At 43.1% G+C, this 26,448-nt stretch overlaps 1 protein-coding gene across 4 annotated transcripts in view; it reads right to left on the bottom strand.

Moving 5' to 3' along the window:
- adgrl3.1 (adhesion G protein-coupled receptor L3.1) overlaps positions 1-26,448 on the bottom strand; it is a 108,405-nt gene that overhangs the window by 32,559 nt on the left and 49,398 nt on the right. Inside the window, exons 1-7 of one of the 4 annotated variants that reach the window (XM_071503393.1) lie at positions 25,068-25,343; positions 20,767-20,781; positions 18,862-19,650; positions 6,968-7,408; positions 4,915-5,018; positions 3,873-4,058; positions 2,238-2,276 (exon numbers count right to left, since the gene is read on the bottom strand). In XM_071503393.1, coding sequence (XP_071359494.1) covers positions 2,238-2,276; positions 3,873-4,058; positions 4,915-5,018; positions 6,968-7,408; positions 18,862-19,531 — 1,440 coding nt within the window. In that variant the 5' untranslated portion in view covers positions 19,532-19,650; positions 20,767-20,781; positions 25,068-25,343. Of the gene's footprint in view, positions 1-2,237; positions 2,277-3,872; positions 4,059-4,914; positions 5,019-6,967; positions 7,409-18,861; positions 19,651-20,766; positions 20,782-25,067; positions 25,344-26,448 lie in introns of those variants that run through there. The other 3 variants (XM_071503392.1, XM_071503395.1, XM_071503394.1) reach the window with 3 other exon arrangements.

Raw genomic sequence — 26,448 nt, 5'->3', positions numbered from 1 at the left:
CACGCACGCATGCACACACACATACACACACACACACACACACACACACATAGACACACCAGTAAATGGGGCAGAAGTGAAATGCTTTGAAGCGTTGGGGTGATCCAGCGTAAACAGCAGCGGCAAGACAGACTAGAGCTGGGCCGCTCTACTACTCGCAGCTACAGAGGGAGACGACGGGCACAAGCGCATGTGCATGGATGTACAGTATGTGAACACTCACGCACATTAGGACACACTTTATAAAGAAGTATGGAAAGGGGAAAGAGTAGGGGAAAGAATGGATTTTTTTTTTTTCTTTTACTCGCTTGGCTGAGAAAGTGCATGTTTTGAAAATGTTTTCATCAGAGAAGCAGGCTTATCTGTCAGCTGTTGTTGGAGTTTGTCTTCCCTGACAGGGTGAGTTTGCAGTTAAATCAGGCTTTAAATTCACAGCATGCCATGTTCTGACCCGCCATCCATAAATTCAGGGCAAATTAGACATTGTCATTGAGCATCACTGTCTCTTCGCTGCCCTCTTTATTGTTTTTCTCTTTCTCTCACATTCCACCTTTCTGTTTCTGCGACTGTTCTCGTTCTGTTTAATTTCTGCCCCCCCGCCCCTCCCCTCCAACCCGTCCCCCATCCCTCTCTTTCTCAGTCTACCTTGCAGACTCTACCTCCCTCCATCAATCCACCCTACAGCATCAAAGCCTCTCCACACCACCAACTTCATCATGAATAAATTGCCAATTTAGTATACATGAAACGAGTCCCCAGTTCCCCAAACGAAGTGAGAGAGGAGGAGAGATGAAGTGAGAGGCAGAGAAAGAAAAAGAGAGAGAAAGAGAGAGAGAGCGAGAGAGAATTCAATTATTTTTTGTCTCCATTAAGAACCCAAACCTCCTGCCCACTCTCCACACTTGGCAATTAGTGCTGTAGATAATTAACGAGGAGAGGGCAGCACCACACCACATCCCTAATCACGCACATTTCTATCTGGCAGAGTAAGGGACTGTTGGTATAATTTTGTTTCACATTACTAAGGCTAATTATATAATCGATCACTCCCAGCCCCCTACAGTACCCAAGGTGTGTGGGGGAACATTTTGATTTGAACCTGTGACTGGTTTTCTGAAAACCGACACTCCTGGAAATGCCTCATTTATTGGATTAAGGAGACACATCAAAAAGTCTGACTGTTCTGATGTGATGCCATGAGATCATTGTTGAAAAAAAAAATATATATATTTCAGGCGTGCGTGCGTGAGCGTGCCTGCGAGTGTGCGTGTCAGCCCGGATATAGTCCTAAGCCATGTTCTATGATGTGACATTGCTGACTGTTGCTGACGTTAAGACTTTTCAGGGGAGAGTGGAAAAAAGCCTGCATCAGGAGAAAAAGAGCTAGCCCATCAAGGGTGTGTGTGTGTGTGTGTGGTTGGTGTGGAGACACAGAAAGATAGACTCTGCAGTCTATGTACAGCACATGGACGAGGGAAGGTGGGGTCCTTTGATGTTCTGAATAATGATTTCAGCTGACCAGAAACATGCCTAAATGATGTTAGATTTTCTGTTCACGGTGTGAGCCCATGGCGTCAACATGAACAAACATCAATACAAGCAGACCAACAAGGACGAAAAATGAATTCTGAGCCACAAACACAAGCTGGTATTATTTTTAAGGCACTGAAGCCGTGATCAAGCAATATGCAACAGGATATCCATCATACTCAGTTCTTTCTCTCTGATACAGCAGCAGAGAGGACATTTCGCTGAATAGAGATGGATAGCGAGTCATTTGGTTCCAGGTAGGCCTGTTTACAATTCTGCAGACAGAACTGCAGAATAGATGAGCTATTATTGATATTGATCATGGCCTCTTATCAGTACCATTGATTGTGAATGCAAAAAAAAAAAAAAAACAAACAACAAAAGTGAAACTGAAAACAAAAGAACGTCAGCAAACCCTTTGAGGAGACGAAAACTTCATTATCAGATTATCACCAGTGGATGGACACTGATGCACACTGTAGACAGAGCTGTTAAATGACAGAGCTCCTCAAAGAGTTGGGATGCAAATCATAAAACAACTGCTGCAGCATAGAATTAGAATTCTACGTCGAGCGTTGTAATGTGTGAGCACACACACACAAGCTTGCTTTGCGGATTACATGCTGAGTGTGAAGAAAAAAAAAAACAAAAAACACGTGGGACTATGGTGTTGCGAAGTAATCAACAATACCAGGAAGCGGAAATACCTGTGTGAAAAACCTGCAGGACCTTTCTCTCTTCTGAAGCTGCAAATTCAAACAATTCAGCTGTTAGCAATATAACACCTCTCAATCATACACACACACACACGTACACACTTGGGCACACAAAAGCAGTCACACCCACTTCATTAACATTGCACAAAAAGACTTTGGCGGCTGAAATACATTGTTATTCTCCTCACTCGCCTCCTTTTTTTCATTCCATCTCCCATAACCGTCTTTCTTGCCTCCTTTTTCTCCTCTTCCTCTCCTTCTTCTTCCAGATTATTTCCATAATCTCCTCTGTTCCTCCTTTCCTTTTCCTTACTCATTCTCAGTATCTACCGTCAAGTGAATTGATGGCATTTATTACTATGCAATTCGTGCATGATTGGTCATATTTGATTTCCTAAGGAAAATTTGCATAAGAAGCGGGCATATTACTCAATTAGGTATATATAATTGGGTCATTATTGAAATCAAGGGGAAAGCTTTCCCTCTTCTATGGAGGACATTTTTTTTCTACAAATTCAACCTTTAACAGGCCATTTGGTCAACAGCAAAACACATACTAATTGATTCCACTTACACATGCTCAAGTATTATTCACTTCACACATATCACTGAATTACTTAGAGGGAGCAGAGGAGATGTGAACAGTGTGATAGGAATAGGAGGCAGAAAAGGGAAAAATAAAGAAGACCTAGTGATTCAGAAGCTAAAGCTGAGAGAAAAAAGCCAGTGACTGTATAAGAGGTGGCAGCAGCTGTCAATCTGGCTGCTAAACCCCGCCTGTCAATGTTGACCTCAGCAGAGACGACCAAGAAACAGTTCATCATCCAGTCGGTCAGTCAATTGGCCAGTCAAGCCAGCTGGTCAGCCTATCCCCAATGATTTAACTCACTTTAATTGAATGCCTACATGAACAAAGGAATTCTTTCCTTGACACTGTAGTAAAACAGATCCTTTGCATACTCAGGATCGAGTTTCCATTAATGTAATCCTGACATAAGTGCTCTAGCCTGCCTGTCGACGGCATCCTCAGAGCTGTAGCTCAAAGACTGAAGTTCATTGAACAATGGGCTATGACGTAAAAAGTGTCCCAAGCCTGTTTTCATCTCAAGCACTGTATGTTTTAACAAGAATAACTCCCAGGGCGAGACAGAGATTTTATTCAATTTCAGTCCTGATCTGAAAAGAGCTGAGGAACCCTGCCAAAGACTAAAAGCAGTTATCTGTCACCCATAATGCTGAGCAAAACTTGTTACGAAGACTCGCGCACAGAGGAGGATAAAATAATGTCTAAAAGCAGCTATTTATCATCTGGAAATCCACTGTGTTATGTATGGTTCTTCATCAAACTCTGCACACAGAGACTTTTCTAACCCCTGAAGAATGAGTGTAAGACAAAAACCCTAACCACTGATGCTATTCGTCTTACTATTAATTTGAAAGAGTCCCTCTATCTTTTCCCTTTTCTCTCCCTCGTCCTCCTTTCTTTTCTTATTCTTCTTTCTGTAATTTACACTTGCATCCTTCCCCATACCAGTGCCTCTCTCACTCACTCTCTCACTCACTCACTCACTATGCATTAACCTCCCAACACAAGCGTGCGTTGAATCTTAAATCTTGAGGCAGTACCTTGGTAAGGCTGCGGGCAGCGCTGTCCTTGCCCCCGGGGGTGAGGTTCCTGAGCTGGACGTCCAGCAGTTCGACCAGCTGGGCCATGGCCCGTACTGTGGATGGCACGTCGCCAGGACGCAGAAGCCCTTTGGTCTGCTCTGCCAGCTCCCTGGCTACAATCGCTGCCGTCTCACCCGAGCGAAGCTGGGAGCCAAACAGGGTGACGGGGGGAATAAAGTCAAGGAAAGAGGAAGATTGATGGAAGCAAAGAAGTCAGATGAGGTTAGAGGGGAGAAAAAAGTTGGGAAGAGGAGAAAAAGTTAGCAGGAGTACGGAGAGGACAGTGGGAGGGAGGGATGAAAAGAGTACAGTAATAGACATGGAAAGGACAGAGAGGTAAAGGACAGAGAGAGTTAGGGAGTTAAGTGTAGAGGAGTTGAGGTGAGGGTCAGGAGTAAGGAAGGGATGTGGGACCATAAAGAGGAGAAAAAACAGCAAATAGGTTAGTTAAAGGGGCAAGAGGAAACCAGTGTTTCATAAAGTGTTCATAAGGGCATTTAATAACTCTTTACAGAAGCAACTCCTAATTTAGCACCTCTGCTCCAATGCTGATTTCACAGGGACCATTTGCCATGTTTCATCTTTTACAGAAAACCTCGAAAGCCTTTTGGCTCATGTGAGAACAGACACAAAGCAATACAGTGAAACTGTAGAAGGTCACTCGGCCAGCACTTTGTTTGTACTTATGTTTTCTATGCAAAACCAATTGATTCTATGCAGATCAGCATCATGATGCCTGTTAGCCTCTTATAATGACAGCACAAGTTTGACTGAATGACCTTTTTAGACATTACTATTCCCTTACAGCTATATACAATCTCACAGATCTCAAACACGAGTTAGGGATAACAAATGAGGATGGATACATGGCCTAAATCTTTCCCTGTGGTCAGTGCATCTTCATGCATGGGTTATGGCTCCAGGACTATATCCATAATACTTATCCTTAAACTAGGCCTCGATAGTAGCCATGAGAGCCAGCAGCAGCTTTCAGACTTACTTTCTGCATGATGTGGTTGACCCAGGGTGACGTGCAGTTGCTGAGGTCAGGGCCTTGAGGATCCCAGTAGCCCAAGTGGGCCATGCACACGTATGTGGCCACGCCTGCAAAACCCAGCAAAACAAACAGGGTAAGACAGCACTGACATTCACCAGGAGACACAGGGTCTTTGGAGGTGCCTGGGGTTCGCTAAGCAGACTTTGTGTGTGTGTGTGTGTGTGTGTGTGTGTGTGTGGATTGTAGTTGGAGGATTGAGGAATCAGTTTTGTCATGTGAGCTAATTGATTAAAATGGGAGAATTTGTCCTACAGAAAACCTGTGTGTGTGTGTGTCTGTGTGTGTGTGTGTGTGTGTTGTGAGAAATTATACTACTCCACTGCATTTTCAGAGGGAAATACATATATTTCACTTTGTAACAGCCCCTTAAGACCCCTTAGATCCTACTCTTCTCCATCCCACTCAAAATCAAAATCAAAGGGTGGTTGTGCACACTGTGGAAAAGTTTATCCCTTACTGTCAGGTCTTCCCTGTGCACTGCCACTTTGAAATCTTGTCTTAAGACCCATCTTTTTAAAATTGATTGAGTCTTCACAGTTATTATTGGGATTACATGACTGCTTTCGTTGTATTTTGTGTATTCCAAGTTGTTTATGGAGCACATTTAAAAACAACAAACCAATGTTAAGTTTTTTCACAACAAATTAAAAGCACAATTAAGCAATTAGAATGAAAATAAACTGACACTAATTAAGTTTTTATTGTCCTCTTTCAGCATTCATCATTTTAAAATGTGCTCTTTATATACTGTATATTGACTTGACTAACTGTATCTATTGATAGCAGCGAGTTAATTAAGTTAAGGTTTCAAATGCAGGGTTGAATGACTCGCCAACAGCATGTGTAGATGACCTAAGTATCGCATTAATATACTTACAGGTTCAGAGGATAGTACATTTCTTATGGTGGTTTTTACTTTTCTATTCTTCCATTTTTTCCTTACCAACACTGATTCCCATACCTGAACTTGTGTATTGGCCAAGTACTGATTCAATACCAATGCATTAAAACATTCAACAGCTGTATCAGCTGTGTATACTAATAACACTGTATTAATGTGATATGACTGTTGCCATTGTTGTATGGTATGGTTCATTGTAAAACATTAACACATATGCAGCAATGCCATAGAATCAGTCTTTTTTTTTTTTTTACAGAGGAAACCACTTGTAGTGATCAAAAACCAGTGCTGTTTGAATAATTTCCCTATAGTAATCAAGTAGTCAGCTTACAGTGTTCATTTGGTGTCTTTTCATACTTGACAACATATGGCAAAAGCATTCAAAACTGTTGTTGCCTACTACTGCAAGCTGTCATATGATGATGCTCTCCAACTTACTTCTCCAACTGCCTCTCGTCTCATCTCACCGTGTCTGAATTTCACTCACTGACTCGAGTTGGAGTGATTGCCTAGTAGCATCACGTGACCAGTGCCGTAAAGGCTTGAAAAGCTGCAACGGTTAAAACAAAAATGTAATAACTCTCAATAATTTATAGGTTATAGTCCTTGTCTGGATAGGATATCTGCATATGGATCTGAACCCGCACCACTGTCCACCTCTTAGTGACCAATGGCTAACATTGGCTAACATTGCTCTTTACCAAAATACAATGCACAGTGCAACTTAGAGCAACAAAGAAGAATTGATTTCTGGGAAAACTGCTGTTTTATCTGGGTCTGAACCTATAAAGTTTATCTATACATACCGATCCAGTATTTTAGGCAGTATCCGAGGCATTTCTGACAATAGCATTGGAATTGAAACAAGTCTATATCTAACTATGGCATCGATATTCTCTACTTTAAGAGTTCTGCACCAAATAACTCTTAACACAAGACTAAGGAGGGAATATTGAAGCATATGCACAATATGCTAATTACAGAACCAGCAATAGAAAGACACTTTGCACTGGGAAAAGCTTTCACATACACTCTAACCACCCATTCACTGAATCTATACATTCTGCCATCCCCCAGCCCGGGCATCTTTCTTACCCAGTGTCCCTACAGGGCAGGGCTGCTTGGCTGTCTGGCCTTGCTGTGTTCGGGGCCACGATATGTCAGCTGTCACCCTCGGACTGCAGAAGTCTTGTGGAGGCAGAGCAGGAGGCTGTGGGGCTGCTGGAGGGACCTGCACTGGCGGAGAGCGTCCTCCAGCTTTCTGGTTGGTGTCAGGAATCTGATTGGTGTCAGACGACGAGCCACCGGCAGGGATCAGAACGGGCTGGCGGACCGTAGTGGTGGTTCGGTACCGCTGGCCAGGGGAGGTGGTGAGGAGAGGCCGTGGGGTGGTGTAGTAGGGAGGAGAACGAGTGGTGGTGGTGCGGCTGGTAGACGAGGAGGAGGAACCTCCACCACCAATAGGACCTCCTCCTCCTCCTCCTCCTCCTCCTCCTCCTCCTCGGTTAGGGGGCATCATGGGAGGTGGGCGATAGTCTAAAGAGAAAAGAGAATGAACAGGGTTTAAATTCACAAAAACACTGCACATGGATTCCTAAACCAACAACTAAAACGTGTTATACAGATTTGAGGGTCCCAACACAACTGGAGTGTGGAGGTTTTATGCACTCTGGGTGCCAGCACAAGAGTTCAAAATGTGTTCCCAGGATGGAAAAGTGAGAGCAACAGAGTTAAAAGAACTGTGATTAAGCAAACCATCTGAATCAGCTCCAAGTCATGTGAGCAATGGCCCACAGGTACAAATAATATCATAGTGACTGACACGGACACATTTGCAGGCATTCATTTACACAGCAACAAAAAGCTTTGACAGGGAGTAGCTCATGTTTCTGATGACTTCCCAATGTCAGCGTTTCACCCCTTGTCAGTGTGGTCATATGCCAGACCTTTGTGGGTTTGTTTCTTTTATCAGTTGCTCCCAAAATCAGGACATGTTTCATAACAATAAAGCAGAATAGCATAAATGCGTGTGACACAGTGGTACAACGACTGTGTTAATGTGTAAATCCAAAATCTCCAAGCTAGAGCAACAACTGGTTTGCAAGCATGTACAAGGTTACCAGTCTTTCCTATGGGACTGTTACACAGTAGTGGTTCTTGCTGCCTAAGCTGATAGAAAAAAACATTCTTTCAAAGTCATGCATGATTCATAAAACCATGACATCACAAGAGGCAGAAAGGCCACTTAAACGCATATGGCACACTCTTTTATTGTCAATATTTCATTGTAAAAAGGCTCAATTATTCACATTGACCCTGTTCAAGGGACAAAAATAAAGAATAAATGGATGAGATGATGAAGCGAGAAGAAAAGCCCACGTGCTTGTGAAGTGTTACAGTGTCCTCTCATGAACATACTATACCAACGTGTCTCTCTATCTGCTCACTGCTTACGGCCCCATGCGGTACAAATCAATACTGCGGGATCGAAATTTGAGTAGATGGAAATAATTATTTACACATTTCCTTCACTTTCCCTATGAATTGTTTTATTGGTCTCAAATGGTTTGGAAGTCATTATGTTCAATATTGCATACAGGTGGGGCTCAATTCTAAAGCTGCATCCTTCCTTAGAAACAAAGCAGGGTAACTCTTTATCTGTCACTGCGAACATTTGAACACTTGAATAAATATGTAAATTACACTCAAGAACATTTTTAGAAATGTGTAATTAAAGAAAACAAACCCACAGCCTAGGTGTTAAATTTAAACCCACTAAGGCTCCACATTGTGCTAATTAGTATGGAAAACTCCATACTTAATTCTTACACTTTATAAACTTTATTCTTGTGTGCCTGGTTAAAAACAACTACAACTGAGTGACACTTTGCTTGCAGGCCTATAAAGTTAGCAACTACAATAACTGTATGACGACACCAACCAGCCAGCTTGCAGGAAATATTGTAACAATCTCCCCTTGCTGAGTTAGAGCTTAGAGGAACATCCAAAAGCGTTTTCGTAGAACATTATGATGTCACAGTGAAGTTCACCATTTCATCACTTCATTATTTTAGACATTTGTGTTACATTGTGTCATAAGTGAGGTCACAGTGAGCTTGACCTTTGGCCTCCGAACTCATCAGTTCATCCTTAAGTCCAAGAGAATGTTTGTGCCAGATATAATGAAATTCCCTCTAGGCGTTCCTGATATGTTGTGTTAACAAGGGACAGATGTGAGGTGACAGTGACCTTGACCTTCGACCTTTGACCACCAGAATCGAATCAGTTCATTTTGGAGTCGAAGTGAACATTTGTACCAAATTTGAAGACAGTGTTCCTGAGATGGCACGTTCACGAGAATGGGATGGACAGACGGACGGACAAACATAACACCTCCAGCCAGAGCTGTCACCAGTGCAGAGTTGTAGCAACAGTGTTTCAACTTCATCTTCCTATTCAAAACCCACGTGTATTTACTGAGGTCCACATGAAGGCAGACACACACACACACACACACACACACACACACACACACACACACACACACACAGACATAAACACAGAGGCAACTCTCTTATATCGCAAAGCTACTCAAATATGAATTCTCCCTATTTCATGCTATGCCAATTTGTAACAGAAGTATATATTCTACAATCTCGGGTTCTGTGTTGATTCGCTGACTGAAGCAAACCAAAATCTAAGAGTGAAATTCTCCAGAAAAGCAGAACCAGGCTGAACTTGCCTGAAAACATTTTTCTCAGCAGCTCCATGCCGATCTGCAAATATGAATTAGATTTCTCTTTCTCTGAAGAGTGTGCAATAGATCGACATCACGCTCCATGATTTCTGGGTAAAGAACTCCTTCGAGCTCTCAAAAGTTCTGCTATCGCTCGGTGCCAGTTGGGGTAGCAAACAGTGTGAAGTTGCCTTGTGCGGCTTTAAGTCTGCCTTGATGTTAAAACTCTCCATGATTTTCACTGGAAAACTCCGGCACCTGTGTTTCCCTGTCTAAGGACCTGGTGCGCCTTAGGCCATAATGTGTACTACATGCTGGCCACTGACATTGAAGGGCTATGAGTCGTTTCTCAATGGAGCTGTGTGTTTTGCTCAGGAAAGGGATGTGAGTGCATGAACACAGACCTCATGTTGTTAGGGTGTGATCCACATCATCAACACATGCTTAATCTGAAAGGACCTGATCTCTGCGTGGTCTGATTTGGAAAGAATTAGTGACTTTATGTCGTTTTTTGATGTCAGTCCTTTCGTGGATAAAGTGAAGGTGTGAGTGTGGAGATTGAAGTGCGTGTGTGGGTGGTAAGAAGGAGTGGGTGCTTATATTATTTACTGTGAGCTGGAGTTGTCCCTTCCTGTGGATTTGAAGTAATTAAAGACTCTGTCCCTCCCTCTGTCTTTCTCTCCTCCTGTGTCTGTCTGTCTGAGTGACTGACAGCCATGTAACATCCCGCTCCTCCTGTACGTTCTGTTCTCTTCCTCCACAATTCAATGGAGTGTTTCCGTACCTAAACTGTGCTGCTCGCCGTTCCTGAATCACTGCCGCCCTGCCTCATGCATTCTCCACGGAACATTGCCATCAATCATGCGTGGCAGCAGTGGCCTAGGGACTAGCTGTCAATCTGCGTGTGTGTATGTGTGTACTTGTGAAACAGTGAGTGTGTGTGTGCCTATCTGCACTCAAACGGGAAGCTCCATTAGGGGCTCTGCCACAACAATAGAAGAGTAATGGGGTGTGTGTGTGTGTGTGTGTGTGTGTGTGTGTGTGTGTGTGAGTGTCTGAGGTTGATGTCTGCTGTCATTTGAGTACAGGGCAGAAAACACAGGGGCTGGCAGCTTGGGATGAGGTAACACAAAAGCCTGCAAGCATCACAGACAAGGGGCCACAGCACTTCACTGCCCATGCATCTCTATCTCCCTTCTTTGCTCTGCTGTTCTCTTGACATTTTCCACCTGATTTGATCGCTCACTCCTAACTTTTTTTTTTTTTGCCACCCTTTTTATTCTATTTTAACTTCTAGCTCTTAACCCACTCTCTCTCATGTGTGCTCGCCTGTGTCTTTATTTTATCCTCCTTTGCTTGCTCTTCTGCAGCATTTAAATGAAAAAAAAGAAGCCTGTAATGTGATGAATTTATCACCGGCATCACTAAGGATGCTGCGAAAGATGCTGTAGGGAACTACAGGAACATGACATAACCGCTTCATGAAACATTTATAGAGAAAAAGGCTAGAGGTTGTACTCACGGGGACTGACATATCTCCCTGTGTTTAAGCTTAGGAAGCTGTGAGTAAATGCGTTAGGACAACTTCATGATGTCAGCTAACCTAAACGTTGCGCTCTTCGCAGCGATGGATGCCACAAGAACAACCGTGTGACACAAAGCAAAAATACAGTCACAAACACAGTACAAGTTGTTCACTTAAGGATTTTACTGGAGGCCCTGCACACGCTGGTGGCTGATATATTTTGACAGAAATGTTCAAGAAGAAACACAAGGAATCATATTACATTATATATATGCATTATATATTACATACATACCTCACGTACCAGCACACTGTAATGCAACATGTAAGCAACCTCTTTTTTTAATGAATATATATTCTTTCTGCACTGATGCTGCATTGTTCTCCACCATGCTCCTTCTGCACTATTCTAATAAACACTGGGCAATATGTGTTTATCAGCTTTCAATTACAATTTACTCGGAATAATTCATTTGAACAATATTTGCTTGTAAAACAGTAACACGATATGAGCATATCATAATGATACAATAGCACTAATGGCTGATAAGTCCTAATTATATTCTATTCTACTGGTCGAACTCAAAATCCAAAGCTCCTGTGGTGACACTGTTTTGTTTTCTGTGGTTACCAAAATCAAGAATTAATTTTCAGTCTCAGCATAACATGGAAAAGCGCTCAGAAGACTGGAAATGTGAACATTTATAATTCAGTAACATCTGGCAAAGTCCACCTGCTGGAACAGCTCGTAAGAGAATCATGAGTTTGCTTTGCTGGCCATTCAATTCCATTCTATTCTCTTCTATCCTGTTGTGTTTGTTTTCCTGACCTGTAGCGAGCCCAGGGGAAGGTGAGACAATGGCAGTCTGGCAGTAAACTTGTTCCTGGAGTTGTCTATCTGACTGTCACCACACTGGAGGGGCCACAGAGATGCTGTCAGTCAGCCTGGGATGCTAGCACATGATCATCTGACATGCAGACAGACATTGTTTGTGTGTATATCTGTGTGTGTGTGTGTGTGTGTGTGTGTGTGTGTGTGTGTGTGTGTGTGTGTGTGTGTGTGTGTGTGTGTGTGTGTCTGTGTGGCAATGTTTTTCTGTGTGGGTACGACTGCCAGTCTCTGCCTCTGCTCTGTTGCCGAGAATGCTCCTGTTGCCGTCTCATTCGGTAAACAGAGGGATCGTAAATCCACAACACAAAAGGTAGAAGGCAGGGAGGAGAGAGGAGAGGGAAAACCAACTTCCCTTGGCAAGTTTCCCACATTGTCAGAAAAGCAGTGGACAAACAGACTGTGAGAGAGAGGAGGAGTGAAACAGAGGCAAACAGAGAAGGGATTTGAATGAAGAACAGAGAAGTTTCACAGAGCTGAGATGAAGTGTCTATTATACTTCTTTAATATGCAAGACGATTAGTTTCTTGCAGTTTCCTTAAAAGTTACTGCCTCCTTGTCTCTCTACACACACACACACACACACACACACACACACCATCCTGAACAGTAGGGAGGAATAGATCCAGAGGGGTAACAGCAAAATGATAATCTGACTGGAGGGCGCAAAGCTTTCTAGGCTGGATAGTAGCACAGACATTGAATAGGGCTGCATACTGCGATAACGCACTGCCCCTATGGCTGGAGAGCACACTCACAAACCCACACACACACACACACACACACACACACACACACTCACTTAAAGACACTTACTTTTTGCTCACTTGTGCACCAAGCAACACATGCATTTGCTTGAACAGAAATGCACTTTTCACTCGCTTACGTGCAATGCAATACACACAGTGATACACACACACACACACACACACACACACACACACAGAGAGAGCTTGTGGCGAGTGGCTCCAGCCTGCTGATAAGACAGAATGGAGCACTTCAAAGCAGTGATACTTGGAGATAGAAAACAACCTCAACTAATAGAGCCTCCCTCAAAATGGCTGCCAGGCACCACCACGTTCCAGAGCTAATGTCTCACATACAGACGCATCACCGCTCAGCCCTGCTGGCTAACCAGTTGCATAATCATGTCATCCCACTGCTGAGGTCGGAGACACCTGCAGCAAGTTTGCCAATTACATGCTTCGTTCTTAATCGGGGGAAGTTCCCTTGTTCAAAGCTAAAAGCTAATGGGACAGACCAATTTTTTTTTTTTTTACTTTTTAATTTTTTGTTTTTCTCTTTAATAAGTAAAGGAATCATCAGCATATTCCTTTAAAGTGCAGATTGTAGACTCTGTTGTTCCAGACATGGATCAAATTTATGTCAATTCTGCAAGGACAACAAGTATAAATATATAGCAGGCATAAAGTAAAATCCCATTACTCATTATCCCAATGAGAGCTGTAGCCTCCAGTAAGTGACCCTGTGGCGATTCAATATTTTGTTCCCCATAATTTATCACCATGCCCCATCATTTGGAGATTAAGATGGTATCCACTCTGTTGCCCTCCTGCAAATTTTTTCATATTTCCAAAATGAAATCTGAATAGGACACAGCTATGGCGACACGCTCTGCTCTGCTCTGCTCGCTGCTCTCTTCTGTATTTACTTCCTACGAAGCTGTGGGCTTCCCTTACACCCCTGTTGTCCTGGCTAGGCCTGCTTAATTTGGCATCTGCTGTTTGGCAGAAGGGAGGCTGTGTGCAGGCCAAATGCAAGCAGAGGCCTGGCTGGGGCAATCCAATCGATAAGGACACACTGCAGGCAAGGAACAGGTGCAGCAGACTCTGTGAGGCAGAGTTCAGTCTCTGCTGAGATGGCTGTGTCGTAATCTATTTGGGAAAGAGGGAGATGGGTGGGGGAACAGGCAATGGAGGACTGAGGTGAGAGAAGAAGCGTATAGACTTAAGGTGTGAAGGACACTATTTTCTGTATACTGTGTTTTGATGAGACTGTAGATGTATGAATTTGACCGTTTTATTTTAGAAAATTAGATCCAAAACACTTTGGACACAAGACCCATGTGAAAAGTTCTGATTCTAGGATCAACAACTAAAATTTCAATTTCACAGGTTTACACTTTGTGTCATAATCATAAAAACATACTGTGTAAACCTGCAATCATTTTGCCAGAGCTGAATTTGAAGTGGTGTGAACAGTTTGAGGATTTTACACAGACAGTATGCTCCCTCACAAGCACACACATGCACATGCAACTCTGTGTGGAAAGCCAGAAATGTGCTGAGGGTGAGTCTAATCAGTGATCTAGTGAAAGAGGGTCTCCACTTTAGTCATTAACTCTCTCCAACTCAGGAAATGTTGTTTCTAACATTTCCTGCACTGCTTAGCCATGAGGAGAGGAGAGGAGAGGAGAGGAGAGGAGAGGAGAGGAGAGGAGAGGAGAGGAGAGGAGAGGAGAGGAGAGGAAGGGGAGGATGGAGTAAATAGGCGGAGAGGGGGTAAAGACAATAGATACTCCGTGCTTGACTTCCTTAGGAAATGGGACTCTGTGATTCAAGCCATTAAGGGTTCAAAGGTGAACCTTTAAATTTCCGTAAACTGACAGAGTGGCAAGTAGAGGTCATCCCTCTATGTAACTGTGGATTTAATGGATTAGAATACAGTGCCAGTGTTTGATTCCTCGCTCTAATTTCACTATTGATGGTGTTTTGTGCAGCATTATTAAAGTTTGGAAGAAATGAGTTATACAGTGGGCGTAAAGGTTTGGTTGATTCTGAGCTACAGAACTGTAGAAACAGCCCATGTGTAAAAACACTGAAATAATCTTGCTCAGAAGGAATTGTCATGCATTAGTTGTTTAGATAAAGTTGAGGTCATTATTATGAAATTCTTGGAATCTATTGTAAAACAGCGTTTCCCTCTGATTAACATCTATATACTACAGAACAAAAATATCTCCAGGGTTGCTCATTACATTTTTCTCACAGTTGGTTTCATCCTGCAGAGTATGCAATCAGATTATCACACCTGAACTTCAGAACTTAAGTAGATCATCACCTTAAAGGGCTGAAGTGAAACAGCCCAAGAACATAGTATCCATAAGGCTTTGAGCATACGAAAATTTGCACCATGGAAGAAAGAACAGCCCCTTCCCAAAGATGCAGATAACATGAATAATTTTGCGACTTTGTTGGGAAAACTTTCTTCAGTGTGGCAAGGCAGACTGGTGGTGATAAATTATTCAAATGTTTCATTGGAGCCATGCCGCTTGCGTAGGGCAGGCCTCTATAATATGCATGTAAGAAGACATGATGAAACAATTCCATAAACAGTAGAGAGTGAGAAAGTGTTTCGGGAGTGTGGGGTAGGAGGAAAGGGTGATGCAGAGAAAAGTGACTTTGACTCCGTCTTTATGTAGGCACCCAAGCGCTGGGCCTCTATAATATATACATCTAAGAGCACTCGATGAAATGGCCTTGTGTGATGTGGGAAAGGGCTGGGAGCCGAAAAGGAGGACAGATTAGGCGGGAGATAAGGACGACAGAGTGAAAAACATGGAGTAAAAGAGAAAGATATATGAGAAGGGGAAATATTGAGATTCCTGCCATTGTGAGTGTTTGTGTGAGAGACAGAGATAAAGAATGGGGATTTAACAGACAAAGAAGAAACACAAACAGACATGTGAAACAATAAATGTAGAGAGGCATTTCACTTTCTTCTGAAGCACCAAGGGAAGAAGAATATGCATTTCAAAAAGATCATTTTCTGCTGCATGCTGCATCAACGATGTGATGGAATACAAGGGAGGAAATCTTTATATTATCTGCTGGCCTAAGGTGAACTAAACCTTGATGTATTTTCTTCTTCTTCCTCTTCTTCTCCTTCTTCTTCTTCTTCTTCTCCTTCATGTTAGACATTTACATTTTTCAATAGTGGGGTCAATGCCATACCTATTTCAATGTCATATACTTTGAGATGAAAATAAGGCAAACTTCTCGAGCATCTCGTCTTATCACAAGCATCAATAGTAGAAGTTTGCAGAAATGTTGTATCACAGCAGCAGTAATTGTGCTCATAGTCAGATTTGTGTACTCACAATGACCTCTTCTAAACTGTCCAATGAGCCGCCTGTGTTACCCAGTTGGACAGACACAACACAGTGTAATTGGTGCTCTCTATGTTGTACCCCAATTACACGCAGTCCTCAGTGGCCTATCTCTGCCTTCTCTTACTACATGGCCCATTTCCTGTCTCATTTTATATCTCTAAGAAGTCCATATGAGCTGAAACAAAAGCAGGGCAAGCATTAAGCTACATCAGTAATGAGTGGAAATCCTCAGAATGGCCCCTTTCCTTGGCCTGTTTCCTGAACTGGCTAAGGAAAAGGAAAAAAAAAAAAATCAGGACTGCAACATAGCATGTCTGACTGTCGTCACTTTACAATATATGGTTAATATCTTTATAGTGAATCCAAACAGAAAAACATTCCTTTTTTAGAAGGAATGAAGGGCCAGCTACAGCAACAAAATAAAACCTCCAATAAATCGACTTGTCACCTCATTTTCCCAAGAATGAGAAAATCATGCAGTTCAGGTAGTTAATTTATTCCTTGTCCTTATTGAGTGAAGGAGCGGAGCGAGGAGGAGGCTACAGGAGCGAGGCAGCATTGATTGTATGTATTTATCTCCCACTGGTCAGCAGTCTGCCTTGTTGCTGTGCACTGGAGGTCATTCTCCACATTGAATCCCCATTGATCTCCTCTTTAGAGCCTCCTGAGACACCCAGAGTTCCATTATGAGAGTGATCACACTCTCAAGTGTACACCAATAAACACGCATGCACACTCATGAATAGAGAAACACAAACTCATACCGTTAAGTACATTAGCACATTAGCTCATGGGCAGGCACATCATTATGCATGCATAAACACACACATACACACATTTTTACAGCCTCCCTTCATACACACACACACACACACACACACGCTGATCGGTAGAAACCAAGTTTAATGCTGCCTCTCTCTATAATTCCTTGTACCGTGCCTCCTAACTGCGTGTAAGAGCATGCGTTAATTCAGACATCATTTAATAAGACACGCAGCCAGACTGCCTTGACCACTCCATAGAAAGGTGCTGAAAGGCAATTACGCTGGGCAAATAGCCCTTCAGGCTCCAGGGGCCTAAGCCCTTCGAACTAGAGGAAAGGAGGAGGGGAGGAGGGGGGTGAACTCTACCATCACCCCAGAGTTAAAGGAGAGTCACTCTGGGTTAGACAGTACACCTAGCATTGTCATACTGAAACAGCGACTGACACAAGACTCCCCCTGCAACTTGGATTCATGACCCTCCTGACCTGAGTTTAACACGGGTCAGAAACTGTTCAGCCAAGATAAACAGACATGTCTTTACAACATATGATTTATTTACCTTCGATATGCATTTTGATTCATATATGACTTTTCCAGTATTGGAAGTGTTTTGTTTTCTGACTGTTAAATTTCTGCCACCAACAAAATATGGAGATGACCTGAATGACGTTTGTGCTGCTCAAATCATTTAAAGGCTGAACTTTAAGCGGCAGTAACTTATGTTTAGGTCATTTTGACATGTTATCACTTACAAGACCGCTGTGGCAAACACAGCAGCCAAACAGCTGCCTAGTTACACATTCAGTGGATATTATAATATTCACTCTCCTTTTAGCTTTGTTTTGGTTTCCAACAACTCCTTAGGGAAATATTTAGCTTCTGCTTGCTAACTGTATCTGTCCACTGGTTTGGTGCTGGGCGACATACAGTCGCTGCAGGGAGAAATGAGAGTGAACCAAACCAGTAAAGTTAACAGCAGAGTTGATTCATAATAACTTAGTCTATGTGGGTTCATCACCACACGCAGCTCCTTCAACAGTACTCATCTGAGCTATTGTAAATCGAAAAATACTGTGGAGACAGTGCCCCAGTTAAATTCAATGACCTTGTTGTAAGCTGTTATAATAATATACAATACTTATAAAGACAGTTGATGTGGAGTTTGTGTTTTAACAGTAATTTGTATGGAACGGCATTTCGGTCAAACACAGGTTGTAGCTCCTCCTCCCCACATACACTCTTGGCTCCATTCACAAGGAATGAATTATGATCTCTTAAGCAGCCGGGGAAACTAAAGGCACGGCTGGTGTGTGGTACAGTAAAAGGCAAGAGGCTTTTACAGTATGTAAGACTCATCAGACATTCCTCTAAAGGTAGACATCAAGGTAGTCTTTATGATGTCTTTGTGAATTACCCTTTGCTTAACTAATAAAGCAGAAACCACTTTCACAAACAGCAACCCTCCTGACATCTGTAATTTCAATGACACTGCTTTGTCCACAACCTGCTCTTTAAGGATTATCAAGGTTTTTTTGGGGGTTTTTTTTCTTTGACGTCTGAAAACATGCAGATACTATGGGTGTGGTGGTGAGGGAACAGTCATAATTGAGAACCGTGACAGCACAGATGGTGCTTTTTTTTTTTTCCCTTCCTTTTTAAGTAATTTTGCAGAATTAATTATTGGAGGAAGATTAGTGGCTGTAAGTATCCCTTATGTCACAACAAAAAAGCATTTATCATTAAAATGAATATTAAAAACATTACGAATATGCCAAGGTATTTCATTTGACATTTAAAAAAAAAAAAAAATCACATCACAGCTTGTCCAGTAAATTTAGCAGGGAAAAGTACTCAAACCAGCATGTTTCCCTTCTTATTACTCGGGTACTCAATCAAAAATGATGTGGAAAAAGACAAGAAGAGGAGGAAGAGATGGGACCTACCATTGTTGCCAAAGTCCAGCGAGTACTTGACCACATGGTAGTTATTCCACACGTACAGCAGGTTATCTCTCGGGTTGTAATCCACTGCAGCAATGTACTGGTAGGAATTGGGGAACGGTATGTTAACCGTCATCTCCTTGCTCTTGTCAGTGTTGTACATGTAGTCAATTTTGTTCCCTGTCCCTTCGTTGTCGTCATCTTCATAGACGGTTTTGACGACGTACAGGACTCCGCAGATCATGAAGGCGTTGGAGGCAGAGCGTTTGTCGTAGCTGGTGTCCCAGGAGCCTTCAATGCGCAGGGTGTAGGGGTTGAGCTGGCTCACCACGATGCGCCCGTTGTTTTGCTCTGTTGCATAGATCACCCAAAGTCCATTCTCGTCCACCGCCAGGTCGATGTCCGACTTGCCCCCCCAGCGGTATGGCGAGGTGTCGTGGTAGTTGGCATTGGCAATAATGGCCTCGCCGCTCTTGATGCGTGTGCGTAGGTCAAACTTCACAATGTTGCGTGTGCGCTCCTTGTTGAAGAAGAGCGCGCCATCATACACCACGAAGCCAGTCCCATCCACACGATGTGGGAGCTTGTAGGTGGTGGTGGGACGGCCTGCGATGAAGTCCTCCTTTGACGAGTACTCTGTCAGCGTGTCAGTGCGGTATGGCGTCCAGGGCATGTAGTAGATCTTTTCCGAGGCCTGCAGAGGGTCTTTGCACCAAGCGCCGGACTGGTGATCTGACTCAAAGAGGTGTTCACTTTGGTACACTCCTCGCAGAATGCCAGGGCACAGAAATACTGAGGAACAAACAACAACATTCTCACATTAAATAAGCGTTTGTGCAGCTGCTCTAAAATGTCAGCTATTCTCTCAACATTTTCTGACAGTGCGTGTGATGTTTGCCTCTTTTCATAAATGTTACACTGTGTTTTAACTTAACCTTAACCACCAGTGAGTGACGATGACATGCTAGGCTTACTGTGTTGTGATTCGGATGTTGTATAGTCCCTGTCATTCTTAAGCACAACAACAACATACCTCCTATTCAACAGATAATACCCTGCTCTCACAGCTGAGAGAAAATGGCACATTTTGTTCTACTTCCCCCCCTTTCCCTCTATTCCCATTTCTCCCTCCCTCCCCGACTCCTCATTAGTCTCGTAGCTCTTTTTTCCTTTCTCTCCCTTCTATTTCTGTCAGGAACAACCAACTCTAGTGTACTTTTATCGCCTGCTGTTTCTCCAATTGTTACAATATTTCATTTCCCACACCGCACTCAGTATTCCCAGCTTGGAATACTGGGGTCACATTTTATGGGAGATGTGGGAGATGCAGTAAATTCTGGGAAACCAGTGCGACCGGAGTCATAGGGCCCTTTGTAATTTAACTGGAATGTTGTCACACACACACACACACACACGCACACACACAACAGACACACACAGACAAGCCAGATGTGCATTGTGGTTTTCCCATTCTTCTCAGTAATATAATTCCAGATCCCACGCAAAGCCCTGGGAATATTGATTGAATTTTCATTGGCTAGTTAAAGCACTGGCATAATTTTCATATCATGGGGAAGCATTTGAAATATTAAATGTCAATGTAATTCTCTGCTCATCGGCTCATCATAAAAATGTGCTCAACCCGTGGAGAGTTTGTTAAGTGACAGTCTACACGATACCATGGAATAATATGGGCCTAGAGTGTGTCTAATGAAAACCAGTGTTTCTAAATTGCCTCTATATGCTGAGATCAAGCTGTCTTAATATAGCTGCAGTGACTTTGAAAGCGATGTCATTCTGCCACGAGGTACAAAAGGCTTCAGGCGCTGGCATCAAAAAGTGACATCCAACCCCGAGTTTTGAGCATGTGTGCATGTGTGAATGTGGGTCTGCTTGTTTCAGACTTACCTTTTTGTTCTACTTCTGCATGAGCCATAGGCAAAATATTTGAAGAAAAAAAAAAAGAGAGAGAAAGAGAGAGAGACAGAGACAAGAGACAAAAATAGATTAATGATGCAATAATAAGGAAATCATGATAATACAATCTCGGATCTCCATAATCGTTCTCATATTTCATCCTAACCTTGTGAGAGTGCCAGGATGCTCTCCATGTGTGATTGGTAATAACATTACGTAAGCGTCTGAGGAGACAGCGCTGCAATGGGGAAGCTATCTGACAGTAATGCATCTCACATATGTCACACACACACACACACACGCACATATGGGCGGAACAGACACAAAAGTGCCATGCAGACACAGACAGAGGGAGGGAGAGCAAACACACAGGACCTTAACACGACATGCAAAGACACACACATATTGATAGTATCCATGGTGGTCCTATGCATAGTGCAGGACAAAATACAGCAATAGAGAATGACCTGAAATAATGAGCTCTTTAATGTTTGCTAATAGCAACAGAGCAATGAAAACCAGAAAATTGATTTGATTACTGGGATTGCATTTCAGTGGACCAGCCAAAACTGCCACATTAAAATGCTTTCTGATGCACAGTGGGTGAGCCAATGCTTTGTCTGTGTCACCTACTCCGTGTGACTTTGTGTGTGAGCGTGCAAGCGTCTGTGTGTGGAGGTGGAAGCATACTGAATGCACTGATTTGCTTCAACCCCAACACAAATTCCCTGTCTATTATATTCAAAGTGTTATCCTTGGAGTTTTCAGCGGAGGGCTGTTCATGTCGCCCCGCAATGAAATGTGCACACTTGCTCAGAGCCTCTTAAACATATGAATTCCATTCCACCTTTCTCCCCGGGGGACTGAGTGGAATGTGAACATGGCAGAAACCTAATCCTGCAGGCAGTGCCCTTGTGCCTCAAGTCCCGTTAGAGACCTGCTGAATGGAACTGTTCCCCCGAGAGGAAAGGAGAGGAGAGGAGAGGAGAGGAGAGGAGAAGAGAAGAGAGGAGAGGAGAGGAGAGGAGAGGAGAGGAGAGGAGAGGAGAGGAGAGGAGAGGAGAGGAGTCCTCAAACGAAAACATTTGGACATCCGAATGGCACACGTTTCTATATAGCACAAGTGCACTACATATTGCAAAGTACATGCATAAATTCTTTAACACATTAAAGCCAAAACTCATCACCAACCACAAGATATACACAAACATATGGGACACGCAGAAACACATGGACACACACATACACACACACACACGCACACATACAAGCAACCATTAAATCCTAGGCTCATGAAAAATGCATGGTAACTGGTGCGGCTTAGCACAACTCCCGATAAATAAGCAATCTCTGGAAGGAGATCGTGTTAAACCTAAAACAAGCGTGGATATGTGTGTGTGTGTGTGTCTGTGTGTGTGTGTGTGTGTGTGTGTGTCTGTGTGTGTGTGTGTGTGTGCATATGTGTGTGCATGTGTGAGAAGGCTGCTACGAGTTAAGATATAAAATGGTTCACCGCAAGGAAGCAGTTCCCTTGTGAGAAAAGCTGGGAAAGAAAGCAGATAGTGTGTCTGAGCAGAGGTGTGTGTGTGTGTGTCTGAGATGGAACGACAGATATCGATGTACCAAACGCACACACATGCACGCACATATAAACAATACAAAGAGACACATTGTGGTTGAGAAGATGGGGATTAATGACACCGAACAACAAGGACTGCACATCACCTGAGGCTCTTACACAACCTCCCAGACACATAAGAAAAACATGCAGGGTTCAAGGTTGCCAGCAAGTAATAGATTTTAAATGAAAAAGTGTGGAGGCAACAAGTATACCAAATGGCACACAAAATGTCAAACAAATGTCATTCAATTTGTATTGCTGCTCGTTGTTTCACTAGATTATCGGATGCCTCTGTTGGTGAGCTCATTGCAGGATCTTTTTTTTTTTTTTTTTTGTGAGGCATCTGTTTTTAATCTCCATGACAAGGTTAAGAAATGAAAGTTTCTCACAAATCACCGCCATTCGTCTTTCAGTGCACAGGACTTGACAGGGTGAATACAGGTTGGTGAGACATTTGTTGAAACCTCCAGCTTTTTGTCGAGGTTAGCTCAAGCGTGCACAATGGCACAAGAGATGAGAAGTCTTATTATGTATTAATTCAGACACTACGAGTGGCTATAAGAGGAAGAGACACAATATGGCCGATGACAACTTGCCGGAAAATGTCCTTGTTTCCACAAAGACGTCAACAAGAAATCATCTTCTTTCAATCTTTCTCTCGTAATTGAATTCTGCAGAGGTGCGGCATGTTTCTATCTGTTCGGTATCTTTGACTGATCATTTCCAAAACCACTTAGACTGCGTTACTGAATAGTTAGTTCTGCAGCTGCAGAAGAGAAAGTTATTTTGCCCAATTATTCCAAGCAATGCTTTGAGTGAATATCAGAAAACAATTGCAGAACAATAACACTAACAGCAATGCCCTGTTGTGAGGATGTGTCGCCTGTCTAGTTTCACATTCATTAAAAATCATATAAATATTCATTAATATCTGCGTAAGGATCTTCTCCGTTTTTGAACATTTCTGGAATCAGATGAACAGCTCTGACACTGTAGCCCAGATGCCTTCTCTGTCTTTTTCCCTCTTTCTTTCCATTTCTATTTCTCAGAAACATACCACACACACACACACACACACACACACACTTATAGAAACAGTGTTAATCTGACTGTGCTGCAGTGTAAAGATAATTAGCATTTTTATTGAAAACGTATGGTTTATTAAGGAGGTATTCGTCGAGGACGAAAGGCAGTGTGTCTGCTCATGAGCGTGTGTAATAGGTGTGTATGAGTGGGGCGCGGGCACACCGTGCGTGTTCCTGCAGACGACGAGTGGCGACAGCAGCCTTACCACTATTATCTCTGATCTCCAATCAGCTCAGCCGGGCCAAAGCCCAAGGTCATTTATGGACACAGACATTTTCATCTTTCTCTCTCCATTATTTTCTCCTTTCTTTCCATCCCCTCATCCTCACCTTCCACTGTCTTTCGTCATTTCACGCTGTGCCTTTCTCCTCATTCATCCTCTCTGTTACGTCCTCTGTATTTCTACCGCTGTCTTTTATCAGTTAATTCACTCTTTCTGTTCCTCGTCTGCTGGCCTCGTCTAACCTATTTCTCTCTATCTCTGTTTCAGCTGTCGCTCTCGCTCCCTCACTCCTTCTCCCTCTCCTTCTGTCTTCCTGGTTCCTTTCCATATTCTCTCGCTCTCTCTGGGAAGCACAAAAAACGCCTGCATATGTGTACACACACACACACACACACACACACACATACACACACTGACACATACATATACTGTACATGCACATATGGAGAGACACACAGCAACACATACACACACACGCACAGGGACAAAATCCTGGCTGCAAGCGATTGTTTCCACGACAACATGCGCGCGCACACACACGCTCACACACACACACACACACACACACACACACAGAGATCCTCTCATGTCATCATGATGAAGTTATTCCAAGGGTCCAATCTGACAGAAGTCTTTAATTGGACAGACAAGAAGGTGATTTTATCTTTTAATTAGCTTTCCTACAGAGCCAAGTTCTATTGTCCAAAATAGACTGCGTGGGTATTGCATAACATATCACTTGCTTTTCTGATTAATACATTAAATGTGGTAATGGGCTAATTGCTTCATACGGGCAGTTGCCGAGCCAGGGTCTACTGCATGTAGATGAGGGGATGGATAGACATAGTCCCCAGTGTTCCTGCCTTTGTTTTAATGAATGAACATGAATGAAACAATACATATCATCATATATCTTTCTTCTGTAGCACATGGCATATTTGTGGAGATTAAATGTATCCTGCACGAGAGCTGCCTGGGAGAAACACTCCAGTCCAGCGGCGTGCTAATGTATGGATATTTATAGTCCGCCTGCAGTGCGATGAGCGAGTATACACAGGTGGCTAATTACTGCCAAAGCTAGCTGGCTAGTTTGGCACACGACCGCCACACACTCGTACCACAGAGAGCCGGAGAGAGAAAGTGAGAGAGCACTTGATTTTAGCACTGGAAAAGAGCCAAAAAAACCTGCAGTGCAGGGGAGGAGAGATGAAGAGTTGTGAAGGTGGTGCAAGCCAAAAAAAAAAAAAAAAAAAGGAAGGGACGAAATCTCCCTGAAAACTGAACCGTACATAATTTAATTACCTGTTCTACAACCCGCTTTGAGATTTGTTTACAATATATCTATGTAGTGGGGAAACATACCAGCTCTGCCTGAACGTCAGTGAAAAGCACTTCCACTGGATGAAGTGGGGTCTCTCTGGGGCTCGGCTCATTTTCTTTCCGCGCAATGAGTTTGTGATTGGCGACGCCCTGGCCTCAGGGGTGATCACTAGGGGTCAGGTGTTTACACTCAACAGCCAGCCCGACCAGTCGTGGGAGACCTGTTTGACTTATGGATGTCCCTTGATGTTATAGTCATTTGAGCGCACTAAAGCCAACGCACCCTTCCAATGTAAATATGATGATTTGTTAGTTGTTCGCAGCGTCATATATATATATATATATATATATATATATATATATATATATATATATATATATATATATATATGTCAGAGAACAGGCCCTCTTTTATTGATCTGTCGTGATTTATGGCCACATTTTGAGAGATATTTCACCACTTAATGTCTTACAAAAAAAAAAAACCCTATCTTTCACAACAGCGCGGCTGACAGCGTTGGTTTGCTACGTCGAGCACGTCAGCTTCACCGCAGACCGCTGGATCTCCGGCCTGAGTGTCAGCCAACAGGAGTATCTTGTTCTAAGGTTCAGACATCATTACGCCTTTCAAAGAAAATTGATTTCATAAATATTTGAGGGATGTGATGTGAGGGTTCTACGGAGGGTCGAGCCACGCAACAGATCGAGATTCTCAAACGAAACAATGTGAAGTGCGGAGTCAGGGTACCCAAGGACTTGTTTCACCTTTACACAACATATTTTTCTTTGCAACGTTGTGCAACATTTCTCAAGGCTAAACACACCCACAGGAGCCAGGTAGTGTATCAGAGCGCTACCTGATCCAGCCTAAACACTTAGTCAGTACACGGAAACTGCTAATGTACTGTCAGAGGCTCTCTCTCTCTCTCTCTCTCTCTTTTCCTCCCTCTGCTAGCTGAGCTCTTTGGTTTCAGATGTTGTCTATTTTTTTTTTTTTTTTTTTTTTTTTTTTTTTCCAAAGCTACTGTTTGTTCCTCACAGTGATGAACCCATGAAATGAGCGGTGCTGTATTCTCACACAGTGGCGCAGGATTATCGAAGATGAAGACAGAATGCGCAGGCAGGTTTCAGATGAACGGATGAGACATGAAGGAGCGAGAACGCACACGGACAAACGTCCCCGTCTTGATGCCTACGCGAGTGTGTCTGCTGTGCGAGTGCGCACGCACGAGCCTGGCGGGGCATTAAGCAGGTATCAGGTTGTGTTTCCATCTGCTCCAGAGAGGGCTCTGATAGTCCTATTATTTAATCTGCCGGTCATTCTAGACGCCAGGCAAGAGCCGTTTAGCCAGACATAATTGAATGCTTCAGTGAGGGAGATCACCTTGGCCGTCTGCATGGACCATGATGCCAAGACCGTACA

Source organism: Trachinotus anak, unplaced genomic scaffold (assembly GCF_046630095.1).
Source record: "Trachinotus anak isolate AG129_WGS33_773 ecotype Australia unplaced genomic scaffold, CSIRO_AGI_Tana_v1 ptg000019l, whole genome shotgun sequence".
In the NCBI taxonomy this organism is placed as follows: domain Eukaryota; kingdom Metazoa; phylum Chordata; class Actinopteri; order Carangiformes; family Carangidae; genus Trachinotus; species Trachinotus anak.
The sequence above is the reverse complement of the archived record's forward strand: the minus strand, read 5'-3'. Positions and strand labels throughout refer to the sequence as shown.